Raw genomic sequence first — 12693 nt, 5'->3', positions numbered from 1 at the left:
GCCACTTGTTCTTTTTCTTTTCAAGTGACTCTTCTCTGAAGATCATCCTGATTTAGGGTAGCCTAATCCATTTCTATTCCAAGTGACCCAGGACCAGCAGCATCAACATCACCTGGGAGCTTTTAGAAAGGCAGAGTCTCAGGCCTGCCCCAGACCTCCTGACACAGAATCTGTATTTTAACAAGACACATAGGTCATTAGTATGCCTAGTAACATTTGAGAAACACTGCCCTCACCAGTTATATTAGGTTTTATGTATTCAGTCGTTACCTAATTCAAGAAATTCCTTTGTAGCTACCTGGTACTACTTGATTCTGAGGGTACTGAGACCCTGCTTCTTATTCAGTTTACTCACCAACAATTGCTTGGAAAACAATTTGGAAAGGACCAGAAGATGACCTATAGCCAAGTGCTATGGCCCGAATGTCTGTGCCCCCAAGAATTCCTGTTGAAATCCTAATCTCCAAGATGATGCTATTAGGAAGTGGGGCAAAGCTCTCACAGTGGGTTTAGTTTCCTTATGAAAGAGAACTCAGACCCCTTTACCCCTTCTGCCATGTGAGGTTACAATGAGAAGATGGCTATGAGGAAGGGTGGCCTCACCAGACAAGGAATCTGCATGTGCCTTACCTTGAGCTTTCCAGCCAGAAGAAAAATGAGAAATTTCTGTTGTTTATAAGCTATCCAGTTTACAATATTTTGCTGTAGCACTTAGATAAGCTAAGAAATCAAGGATCGCTTGGATTTAGAAACCAAGATGGAGATCAGGTTCTGGGTAATAATGACAGGAATGTGGGCTTGCCTTTCCCCAGCCTTTAGGACACTTGCCCCTCTCTGTGCACTTTAGAATCTCTTCCCCTTCCTTTGGTTTGAATCTGGAGCCACCTGATCTTATTGATCGGTGTTACCAAAACATGTGAAAGAGGTCTCCTTGTTAAACATTTGTTTGAGATAACTTAAAAACTGGTGGAGTGAGGAGGACTGACCTTAAGTCCACAGCAGTATGTCTTAGAAACTACAGGCAGGCATGCACCCTGGCATTGGTATAGCTAGAACCAAGAACCCCCAAACACCTTCATGAGCCTCCATCTTTTGGCTTCTACCCTCTGTATAACTGCTTTCTACCCATTGTCTACAGTCTGGGCCCGCCTTGCTGTCTCTACCCAACCCACCACTGCCACGCCTGCCAAGGACCAGCTGCTGCTATTGGGGTGGGTGGTTATGAAGTACAGTAACTCTGGTTCTGATTCTGGCAGGTGGTGTATCAGGATGGAGGAAAGGGGTGAGGGGAGTAGTGTCGATATCTAGGCAGTGTATCTGCAGGGCTATGGACACAGCTGTGAGGAAGGGCCTCACTCCCTAGAACGGACCCACACACACCAGCAGAGGAAGCAAACTAACTTTTTTTAAAATCCCCTATTAGATGCCAGGTGTCATGCTAGTCATATGTTATTTCTTCTCATCTTCACACATTTAAAAAAAAAAACACTATTGAGGGTGTTATTCCATTTTACAGACGAGAAAGGGAGGCCTGAAAGAGTTATGTAACCTGCTCAAGGTTATAGAACCAGAAATGAAGAGGCTGGAATTAAGCCTTTGGATCTTTCTTTTCCTGCCACCTGGGACAGAGCCACAGCCAGTGCCTGCTGTGGGCCTGACCAGCCTAGAATCATCAAATGACTGCAGGAATGTCCCTGGTTCCAGGAAAACAAGATTTTTAAACATGGCCCACTGGATCCACTCAGGCAAATTTGGCTCAACCCAAATTAAATACAGCCCATGTCAGTGGCTGTCAATCAGTGCCCCTTGATGAGAGAGACAGGCCCAGATGAAAGGCCAGGCAACCTGGTCTCCTGAGATAGGTCAACGGGTGATGAGTCAGGGGGCTATAAACGGCCTGTGGCCCCAGCCATCAAAGCCCCATGTACTCAACTGATGAAACCCCTAATAAGCCCCTCTCGGTATCCCTGCCTGGCTTGGGGAGGAACACATTAGCTCTCCCTGGGGAAGGGGCCCCACTTGGCAGGTCCCAGGACAGCATTGTGCACGGTCTGTTCCAGCCCGCGTGGCCAGGCCTGGGGCCTGGGCTCATGGGCTATATTGAGGGCTGAGTCACCAGCCTGTGCCTGGGTAGGCTGACTGTGACTGGCTGCTGGGGCTTGAGTCAGGCCCCGATTTATCCTGGAGAGCAACAGGCTCAGGTTTCTGGGGTTGGGGAGGTTGGCGGGAATCATCCTTTGGCACTTTGCACCCTGCTCTGCTGACCATTTACTTGCTCCTCTGGGACCCACACACTGATCTTTCCCAAGTGAGATAGTGAGATAATGAGTCAGAGAGGAGAGCAAGGCAAGTTATCCTTGGGAGTTTTCCCTGGCTTTGCTCTGAACCCTCCCACCTAATTCACTATTATTGTTGTTGTTGTTATTATTATTGGAACTGATCAGTTGAACCCAGGGGTGCTTTACCACTGAGCTACATCCCCAGCCCTTTTTATTTTGAGACAGGGTTTTGCTAAATTGCTGGCCTTGAACTTGCAATCCTGGTGCCTTAGCCTATGGAGTCACTGGGATTATAAGTATGTGCCACCATGCCTGAAAGAACCCTTCCAGCTCTTGACTGACTGGGTACCTCTGATAATGACACCCACCAGACAGGACTATGTATGTTTAGGTTCCATAGAAGAGCTGTGAGCCCCAGGCAACCCCACCTGACCCCTTTCTCCCCTCCCCAGCAGCTCAGAAAGGTATCCATCATTTCTCAGATCTGAACCTCAGTTTCTTCATCAAGGCTCCAGAGACAACAGTGGAACCCTGAGCTCCTGGCACTTTGGGTTGGCTGTCAGAAGTTGACTTCTCTGCCCCACACACACTTTCCTTATGAGACCCAGCTATGTATCTTGAGCTGGGCATCTCTCTAAAGAGAGCTCAGCCTCTCAAGTGGACAGCACTAGTACCTGATGTGTGGTTTTGGCCATTGGATGAAGATAGTTTAGAGAGAATGAGAGCTCTGGAGACAAGGAGAGGGGGTTGCCAATAGGAGAGTGGAATTCCTGAGTACCTCGTCACAGGCGGCCAACAGAACATGAGCTGCAGGGCCCAAGCTATTTATACCTCGCCTGTCACTATCAGGGCCCCCAGACAACACCCCCTCCAGCTATGTAGAGCAGGTCCCTTTTCTGTTTCTGGTCCCTTCCACTCCTCCCCCTCTCTACCAAAGGACTAGGCAGTCTCGTTACATGAGAAGAGAAATAAATGATTCATGGAACCCTGTCACCATAAGCACTGGCCCTCACAAACCCCTAAACTTCTTTGTTAGTCCATAATAGGTACTGCCCTCACTCTGCCCTTGGTGAAAGTTCCCCTAGATGTCTCCTATACCATACCCTTCCTTTTCACCAGGCTTGGGAAGAGTAAAGAAGTTAGAATGATTCACCTACAAAGTCCATAATCCTTCCCAATTCTTAAACCACCATGTGTCTTGAGTTGGGGACTATCTGGCTTGAAGAAATATCTCAAGCTTAGACATGGCCTCCTCCCCAATTAAATTTACTGGGTCTAGAAGGATGGGGAAGCAGAGGAAGCTTAAAGGAGGGCAGGAAGTTTGGAGTCAATGTGTGCTACGAGTTGCCAAATACATATTCTCCTTATATGTTCTGTGGCTTTCTCCTCATCCCCCACCAGTGCTTCTAGTGCCTCACTTTCCCCGCTGTCACCACTCCCCAAGCCTCCAGCTGCCTCTGGCTCACTCTGAGCCCAGTTCTGCCTAGGCATCTTGCCTGGCTCCCTGGGTTCTCCCTGCCCACTCTGCCCCAGGCCCTGCCCACCTGCCTCAGTCACATTTCCCCTTGGCTGCTCCACCAGGGCTCTCCCTGCTTCTGTCTGGCTAACCTGCCCTTTCCCTGAGAGGATCTGTCCTGTGGCCCAGATGGGCACATTGCCCAGGGGGCTCCCTGGCATCACAGGGGCAGTCTCTCCTTTCCCTCTCATCACCTCAGTTGAGTCAGACTGGGGGAGGGGGCCGGAGTGGGGACACACAGCCTGACTCACTGGGTACCTTTTTCCTGAGCTCAGCTTCATTCTCAGAGGATGAGGCCAAATCGACTGGTGACAGGGACACTGAGTCAAGGGCAGGATCCTTGGTCTTTTCCCTAGGACCTTGAGTTTGGGCTCCAAATGAGGCTATTCTACCTGTAAAGAGGAGCAATGAGGAAAGACCCCACACCTTCCTCCTCCCCCTAATTGGCCTGGGTAACATCTCCTTCCTCTCAGGCCATCTCTGTGCAAGCACACAAATTTCCCTTCCCAGTCCACAGGTGGACAATGCCCTGGGCTAGAAGCCAAGATTCCCAGGCTCTTGTCAACAGCCTCACTACGTCCAGAAACTTCTGTCGGCACCTTATCAGTGTGTTTAGCTCTAACCACTGGCCTCAGTTTCCCCATTTATCTCTATAATTCCTGCTGGATGTGGAGGGAGCATATTTTATCTATACTAACACTTAGTTTTGTAATGCCGGTGCGTGTGGGGCACTGCCGCCCTCCCAGAGCCAAGGAACCCTGCGGAGGGGGCGGGAGCCCCAACCCAGTAGCGTCTGCCACGGGCGGGCCGCGTGGGGGAGGGGCGGCGGAGGCGGGGCCGTGGGCTGGCGCGGCCCCCACCCGCGGGCCGGGCGGCATTCCTGGGAGGCCGGCGCTCTGACGTGGACCCGGGGGCCGCGGGCGCGGCTGGGGGGGCCATCGGCCCGGGGGCTTCTTAAACCCCCCGGCCCGGCCTGGCCCTCACTTCCCGAGCACCGCTCCGCCCCCGGAGAGAGAGAGAGAGCCAGAGCCAGAGAGCCGTAGAGGAGCCTAGGAGGCCCACAGAACCCGGTCAGCCAGGGCGCAAGAGAAGTTGGAGAAGAGAGCGCAGAGCAAAACAGCGAGTCCCGCGGTCGCAGCCCAACAGCGCCCAACAGCATTCGCTAGCACCCGCAGTCCAAGCCCCCAGCCCACGCAACCCCGTCCCCGCTCGCGACAACATGATGAACAACAGTGGCTACTCGGACGCCGCCGGCCTCGGCCTGGGCGACGAGGCGGACGAGATGCCGTCCACAGAGAAGGACCTAGCAGAGGACGCTCCGTGGAAGAAGATCCAGCAGAACACATTTACGCGCTGGTGCAACGAGCACCTCAAGTGCGTGGGCAAGCGCCTGACCGACCTGCAGCGCGACCTCAGCGACGGGCTGCGCCTCATCGCGCTGCTTGAGGTGCTCAGTCAGAAGCGCATGTACCGCAAGTTCCACCCGCGTCCCAACTTCCGCCAGATGAAGCTGGAGAACGTATCTGTGGCCCTTGAGTTCCTGGAGCGCGAGCACATCAAGCTCGTGTCCATCGGTCAGTGTGGGCGATGAGGGCATGGTCACAATAGGGAAGAGGTGGTCCCATGTGGGTAGGGGACATAGATTCGGGTGGGCCCATCAGGATCTGAGAGATGAGATAGGAATGGGGACCAGGGGGAGGACCCTGGCCTGGTCTCTCCCCCCCCCCCCCCACCAATGCAGACCACCTGGGCACTACCTTGACACCCCTCTCAGGACAATGAGCACTCCCTGAGTGGCCGGGGAAGTCCTGAGGTTTCCGCTTCTGAGCCCTGCAGCTACAGCCTCCCCATGAGCTCTCCCACCAACCTGCTTCCCTCGCTGTCCCCTTTCCTTCCATTGAACAGCTCCTATGCATGCTTGAGAGAAAAGGGCCAGTAACCATAGCTGATTCTGGGGGTATACCCGGGATCCCAAAAAAGCAAATGGCTTCCCAGCCCCTCCAAGGGGAAGACCAGACTGAAGACAGATCCTGACCACCCCCTGGATCTCTCTCTGAGCTCAGAGGCCCGGGAAAGCTGGTGGCCTGTCAGCTCCACTGAGGCCCTCTGTAGGCATGTGCTCTGCAGCTGGGTTCAGTCCTGGGATGGGGCAGGCAGAGCCCAGCCTCAGAAACCTAAAAAGGCACTGAGCTAAGGCAGGGAACCTTAACCCCTGCCTGCCCTCCTGCTTTAGCCTTCCCTGGAGGGGGGCTCTTGCCTGTCCTTGCCCTGCCCCAACCCACCACCTATGCTTGGGATTGGCTGTAGCTAACAGTCTGGGCTTTGAGGAGGGAGGGGAAGTCCTGCAGAGGGGAGGAAGTCATTGAGTATAACCAGATTTGGAAGGTGTGTCAGTGCTGGGTGGAGGTGGGGAGGCATTCTAGCTCTGGGGGCCCAGAATTCCCAGGGTGGGCTTCTAGTGGCAAGAGGCTGCCTCTCCCCTTATAACCTGTCCTTTCCTTGTAGGCTGGAGGCCAGGGACAGACTCCCACCTCACCCCTGTAGTGAGTTCATGAGAGCTCTATTGTGTTAAGAAAGGGCCCCCTGACCGGCCTCAGCGCTAGGGAAGTTGTACATGGGATTAGGTGCCCCCACACAGGCTGTCCCAGAGTCTTGTCTAGATAACTGGATGCCTGTACACCCTCATTTTCCCTCAGGGCCATCTCCAGCCCTCCTGAATTAGCAGCTGAGGTCAGTCTGGGGCCCTTTGCTCTGTCCAGTCTCCTCCCTAGGCCTTACCTCCTCCTGTCCCAATACTGCCACCCCTCACCCCCTCCTGCCTGGCCTGGAAATAGCCCTGTCTCCGTGACACAGCAGATGTCTCTGAGCTTTCCAGAAGGACAAGTCTGAGGGCAAGGGGTGGGGGAGGGGACCCTGGTGTGTGTAGTGGGGCTGAAGGCTAGAAGAATTAGGAGGGGTGGGTCACACATGAGCCAGCCCTGGGGTCATCATCACACTCCATGCTGGGATTTGAAAAGTAGGACTGACTGTCCCAGGTGGGTCTCCAGGGGAAGGACTGAGGCCTCTGCAAAACATTATAGAAACCACTCAGCCTCCCCTCCCTCCCAGCTGTGGGAGCAGCAGGCCCCTCTCCAGGCCTCTTCCTTCCCCTGTGCACCTCTCCCCTCCCCCATGTCGGTGCCTGGCTCCAGCCCCCCTTGGCTCAGCTATGGAGGGGCCGGATCCGAGTAGAGGGGAAGAAGCCAGCACTGGTTTGGGGGCGGGAGGGAAGCTCCCTGGGTTCCTGCTGAGAGGAAGGGGAGCTGAACCCCCTTTGGGCCAAGTGGCTCACTCCTGCTGATGAGATAAGCTGTCAGCAATTCAGCTGTTGGGCCGGGGTGAGGCTGCGGGGAGGGGCTGAGACACCAGCCTGGTTGACCCCAGGAGACATAAAGGAAACTGCCCACAGTGGAGGAGGGGGACATCCTGCTTCGTCTGGCTTCCCATTCCATTTATTGGTGGGAAGGGGCCTTCCGGGGAGTCTCCTGGGCATTGTCTTGGGACTGAAACTGAACATTTGGGCACCTGAGGGAGCAAGGGTCACAAAGACATTCCACTTCTCTTCCTAGAAGGGAAGTCAGGGCCTGGAGTGGGAGCTGGAGGTGGGGTCCTTGGCCGGGTTGAAGAAGCTGTGTGCCTTTTCTTTCCTAGCACCCCTGTGAAGGCCCCCACCACCCCATATCCCCTCCGAACAAAGAGGCCTATGAGGCAGCCCTGTCCCGCAGCTGTTCCCCAGTTGCTATTCCTTCTCCGGGAGCCAATAGCCGAAGGAGGGGCTGGAGGGGGCAGCAGCTGTCCCAGCACCTCCCTTGGCCCAGCCCTCTCTCTCCTTTCTCTATCCTCCCCCCCCCCAGGCAGGGGTGTCCAGGACTAGTTGTCTGGCTCCTCCCATCCCTTTGGGGGTATCCCCAGGCAGAGGGAATGGTGATTTGGTGGGTTGTTGCACAGGAAGAAGCCTGGGTAGAATACAGTTCTTCCCCTCTCCCTGGCCTCCGAGAGGGAGGCGGGAGAGGAAGGTCATTGCTCCCAGGGTGGGACTCTGGGCCCAGATGCCTCTCTCCTGCCCTAAGCCATGGACCACTTGCTGTCTGGCCCAGGGCCAGTTGCTAGGGAAAAACTTTCTCTCCAGCAAACATGAATGACCCCCTCTCTACCTCACCCACCCCCATCCCGAAGCCTCAAGGCCTCCCTCCCAGGGTCTGGCTCCAGTTTGTAAGAAGCACTTCTGGGTGTGTAAGACCCTAGCTTCGGAAGCTGTCAGGGCCATGAAAGGCTGGGGACACTGGGACGTACAGATTGTGTGAAAGTGTTGTGGGCCTGTGTGTTTGAAAGAGTGAAAGCATAGGAGGCCGGCAGTGAGTGTGTCATGGAACCCGAGAGCTGCCAAACCATTGTGCTGCAGGGAAGCCAGGGGAAAGGGGTGGGCTGGGGAGCTGCTGGGGAAGGAAGGATGAATCAGTGAAGGGTGGGAGAGCTGAAGGGCTAAGCCCCAGGGCCAGGGAGGCCAAGAGATTCTTCCTTCAGGGCCAGGTGAAGTGGAGGGGAGATGCCAGGGGTTCCCCAGACCCCTGTCTCCTGATACCCTCCCCCAAGATCTAGGAAAGGGGAGCCTCCAGCTCCACCTTCTCTCATCAGGCAGCATCAATAAACAAGACTGAGTCTTCCACCCACTCCCTGCTTCCTAAGAGCAATGCTCAGGGAAGCTGATGGGTTTCAGACCTGCATTATCCTTTAAGCTGGATTCCAAAATCTATACTCTAGCCCCCTCCCCTCCTGAACATTTCCCTTTGACTATTAAAGGGGAGTTGGGTCTCTAAAATCTTAGGAAAACAGCTCAGAGAAGATAGTGGATAGCCTATGTCTGAGCCTGACACTTGAACCCACATGAATGACATTTCCCCGGGCACTTGTGAGATCCGACTGGCTCCCAGCATTTTGCAACACAATTTCCAAGCCTTATTGAGCATGCAATGTACCCTTTCCTCCTCCCAGAACCCCATTGTTCCAAAAGCCTTATGGCCTTTGGGGTAGAGTGTGAATGGAATGGAACAGATCACATTCCTCTCTAAGATTTAAAGTATTTCATTCAACCATTTTTGTTGAGACCTTCCTAAGTTCTAGGCCAGACCAATAAATTTGTATTTTTAATGTATAATTCCATTTATACACAATCCTAGAAAATATATATACTAATCTATATGACAGAGGGCAGATCAGTTGTTGCCTGGGAGGATGGAACAAGGACAGGCAGGAGAGAGGGATCACAAGAGGGAGAATGTACAAGGAAATTTGGGCAGTGATGGCTGTGCCAATTATTTTTGATTGGTAACAGTAGCTTTGTGGGCATATGCCTATTTTCAAGGCTTTTCAAATTGTATTCTTTAATATATGCCATTTGTTGTATGTCAGTTAGGTGGTTAAAAAAACAAAATGAAATAGTGTATATCCCCAAGAGAACTGCAGTCCAGTAAGGCCAGAGGCAGGATGGCTTGCTTAGATCAGAGGCAGACTCAAGTGTGGCAGCAGAGGTGGAAATACCTGCACAGGAGCAGAGAGGTGCAGCCTGGGTCTGAAGCTGGAACCCAGAGAGGGCTTGTCATTCTGGGCCAGGCCTTGCTAGAGGGAATTTGGTAGGTTGAGAAAGGGATAAATTCTGGAGGAAGGAGTCTGACCTTAAGGTCCCTCCTGAGCTGGCTTGTTCCCTCTGCTTTGCAGACAGCAAGGCTATTGTGGATGGGAACCTGAAGTTGATCCTGGGCCTGATCTGGACACTGATCCTGCACTACTCCATCTCCATGCCCATGTGGGAGGATGAGGATGATGAGGATGCCCGCAAACAGACACCTAAGCAGCGTCTGCTTGGCTGGATCCAGAACAAGGTGCCCCAGCTGCCCATCACCAACTTTAACCGAGACTGGCAAGATGGCAAGGCTCTGGGTGCTCTTGTGGACAACTGTGCTCCTGGTGAGTAGGCAGTGGGCATACCATGGAGCCCTTAGCCTAGAAGGACAGTGGGAATGAGCTGGGGTGCTGAGGCTTATGGTTGTCAGAATGTACACCCCAGGGCCTGGGGGGTCAGGGTCACCTGGGGGAGGGTTATTCCTCTAGCCAGGAATCACTGCTGGAATTAGGTCTTACCCCATGGGTGGACTATATTCTGCAGGGACAGGAAAATGTTTAAAACTCATTTTATAGGCCAGGACAGCCAGGTCCAGAGAGGGCCAGTGACTTGTCTATGATTATACAGTTTGTGGCAAAAGTACCTGGAGCCCAAGGCCTGGACTCCCTGCTCCATGAGCTGCCTACTCTGCCACATGGACACCATTCCCACTGAGCTGAGAGAGGGGAGATGGAGTGGGGCTTGCAGCAAGAAGGTCCCAGTTAGACCCAGAGAGGCCTCTTCTTTGTGAGATCAGCTTTGAGAAGCAGTTGAAACTCAGGATGGTATGGGCTGAGGCAGCAAGGTACTGTCCAGTGACAGGTGACCTAGCTCCACTCCTCCGGGTGTAGGCCCTGGACTGATCAGGTGGGAGAAGACCAGGGCCCTAAAAAAACTAAGGCAGTATGAGCCAGAGCCCCACCTGTTGACAGCTCCTTCCTGACCCTTCTCTCAGAAGAGAGGTCTTCTTCCAACCTAGGTCTCTGGCCCTGCCTGAGGAGCCACAATCCCTCAGGGAATCCTCCCCCACCCTGGGGTCAGCTGGGGAGCAGGGGTGGGAGGCGGGGGTGCCTCCTGGGAAACATTCCCAGCTGCTGAGCCATTGCCCACGACTGGTGTGGCTGCCAGCAGTGACCTCAGCTGTTCCAGCCAGTCATGGATTCCAGCCTTTGAGCTGGCCCCCTCCCTGCACCGCTGCTCATTGCCCCCCTCCAGCTTTGTCCTGGACTAAGCCCCTCCAACCCTGCACCCCTTTACAGGGTGATCTGGGGTTGCCTCAGCACTCTTCTGACAGGAGGCTGGGCTCTTGATGGCCATAAAGAAGACTTCATTTTCTTCCAACAAGCCTTTTAGTGCCTCAGTTTCCCCAAGTGGCAGTTAGTAAGAGAGAGGAATGCTTAGAGCATTCCTCTAAGGCTGGTGTGGGAAGTGTGGGAAGAGCTGGAATTACAGGGCAGCTGTGAAGGGACAGATCAGAAGCATGTGTGGGAAAGGGTGGGTGCTCACCTCCTCTACCTACCCCGAGGCAGCTGGAATGAGGCAAAAGGGACCTGGGAAAGGGTCCCTCATGGGGGTTTGTGTTCAGGGTCTCTACTGGGTCCTGGGCAGGCAGGAGGCTGGCTATTAGGGCTGGTGCCAGGCTGCGTCAACCAGGGCAGAAAGGGCTTATTGTTGGTGCTAGTGAGGGCTGCTGTGCCTACCCAGTGATGAGCATGATGAGTTGGGATGTCAGGGGCAGCCAGAACCTGGCTGGTAAGGGGCCTAGAGCTGGCCAGAAGGGTTGTGAAGTCACAGGTACTGAGGGAGTTCACTTAGTGAACACAACCTCCGTGCTCTGGCTGGTTGGTTTCCCCTAACTGTTGTCTCCTTCCACCATCTCTCCAGGCCTCTGTCCTGACTGGGAGGCCTGGGATCCCAACCAGCCTGTGCAGAATGCTCGAGAAGCCATGCAGCAGGCAGACGACTGGCTCGGGGTGCCCCAGGTACACTGGCATATGGGGTGAGGTGGGACATAGGGGCAGAAGGGGCAGGGGTGAAGGTTGGGTCTATAAGGATACCTGGCCAGGATGCAGGTAAGAACTGGGGCTTCTGGGTAGGTGGGGAGCCCATGTAAACATTGTTCCTTCCTGTGGCAGGTGATTGCCCCTGAGGAGATCGTGGACCCCAACGTGGATGAGCATTCTGTCATGACCTACCTGTCCCAGTTCCCCAAGGCCAAACTAAAACCTGGTGCCCCTGTTCGATCTAAGCAGCTGAACCCAAAGAAAGCTATTGCCTATGGGCCTGGTTAGTGTTGAGCCTTGAGAACCCCCCTGGGGAACTGGGAACGTGTTGGATCCCCTGATAATCTGAGCTCTGCTTCTGCCCCTCAGGCATCGAGCCTCAGGGCAACACCGTGTTGCAGCCTGCACATTTCACCGTGCAGACAGTGGATGCAGGTGTGGGTGAAGTGCTGGTCTACATTGAGGACCCCGAGGGCCACACTGAGGAGGTATGGAGAGGCTGCTGGAGATGTTGGGATTGGAACCAGAAGCCATGGGACCAACAGCAGGAATGGCCTAGAGGTGGCTGCCAAAGCCACCCATTGTGCTTTGGAGGCTAGGAAGGCAATACCATGGGGACTTCCTGGGGCTGGGGAGCCCTGGGCACTATGGGATCAGGTGGGGCTACAACCACTGTGGTTTTCGATCTTTTTCCTTCCTGATAGGCCAAGGTGGTTCCCAACAATGACAAGGACCGCACATATGCTGTCTCCTATGTGCCCAAGGTCGCTGGATTACACAAGGTATCTCCCAGTGGGCCCCTGCCCTCCCATCATCCTCATTCATGGCTGTGACTAAATGGACCCCCTCAGCCCACACCCCACCCCTTCCCAATGTACCAGCCATCCATCTCTTGCCCTCCTTGGCTCTCTTCTGCCCCTCTATCCCCTCTCAGAACTGGTCTGCCCTAGTAGCTAACCTTTGACCCCTCATCCCCAGGTGACTGTGCTCTTTGCTGGCCAGAATATTGAGCGTAGCCCCTTTGAAGTGAATGTGGGCATGGCCTTAGGGGATGCCAACAAGGTGTCAGCCCGTGGCCCTGGCTTGGAACCTGTGGGTAATGTGGCCAACAAACCCACCTACTTTGACATCTACACTGCGGGTAAGGGCACATTAGACAGGCAGCCCTGATGGCATATGGGTATGTGTGTATATGGG

At 54.3% G+C, this 12693-nt stretch overlaps 1 protein-coding gene across 2 annotated transcripts in view; it reads left to right on the top strand.

Moving 5' to 3' along the window:
- The first annotated feature begins 4668 nt into the window (after window positions 1-4668).
- The window catches only part of FLNC (filamin C), a 28081-nt gene continuing 20056 nt past the window's right edge, over window positions 4669-12693 (top strand). For both annotated transcript variants that reach the window (XM_081284404.1, XM_081284405.1), the window contains exons 1-7: window positions 4669-5369; window positions 9550-9798; window positions 11378-11475; window positions 11629-11779; window positions 11866-11984; window positions 12201-12278; window positions 12475-12637. In XM_081284404.1, the coding sequence (XP_081140530.1) occupies window positions 5015-5369; window positions 9550-9798; window positions 11378-11475; window positions 11629-11779; window positions 11866-11984; window positions 12201-12278; window positions 12475-12637 (1213 nt within the window). In that variant the 5' untranslated portion in view covers window positions 4669-5014. The remainder of the gene's footprint in view (window positions 5370-9549; window positions 9799-11377; window positions 11476-11628; window positions 11780-11865; window positions 11985-12200; window positions 12279-12474; window positions 12638-12693) is intronic.

This window comes from Spermophilus citellus, assembly GCF_964194105.1.
Source record: "Spermophilus citellus genome assembly, chromosome: 3".
Taxonomy (NCBI): Eukaryota; Metazoa; Chordata; class Mammalia; order Rodentia; family Sciuridae; genus Spermophilus; species Spermophilus citellus.
The sequence above is the reverse complement of the archived record's forward strand: the minus strand, read 5'-3'. Positions and strand labels throughout refer to the sequence as shown.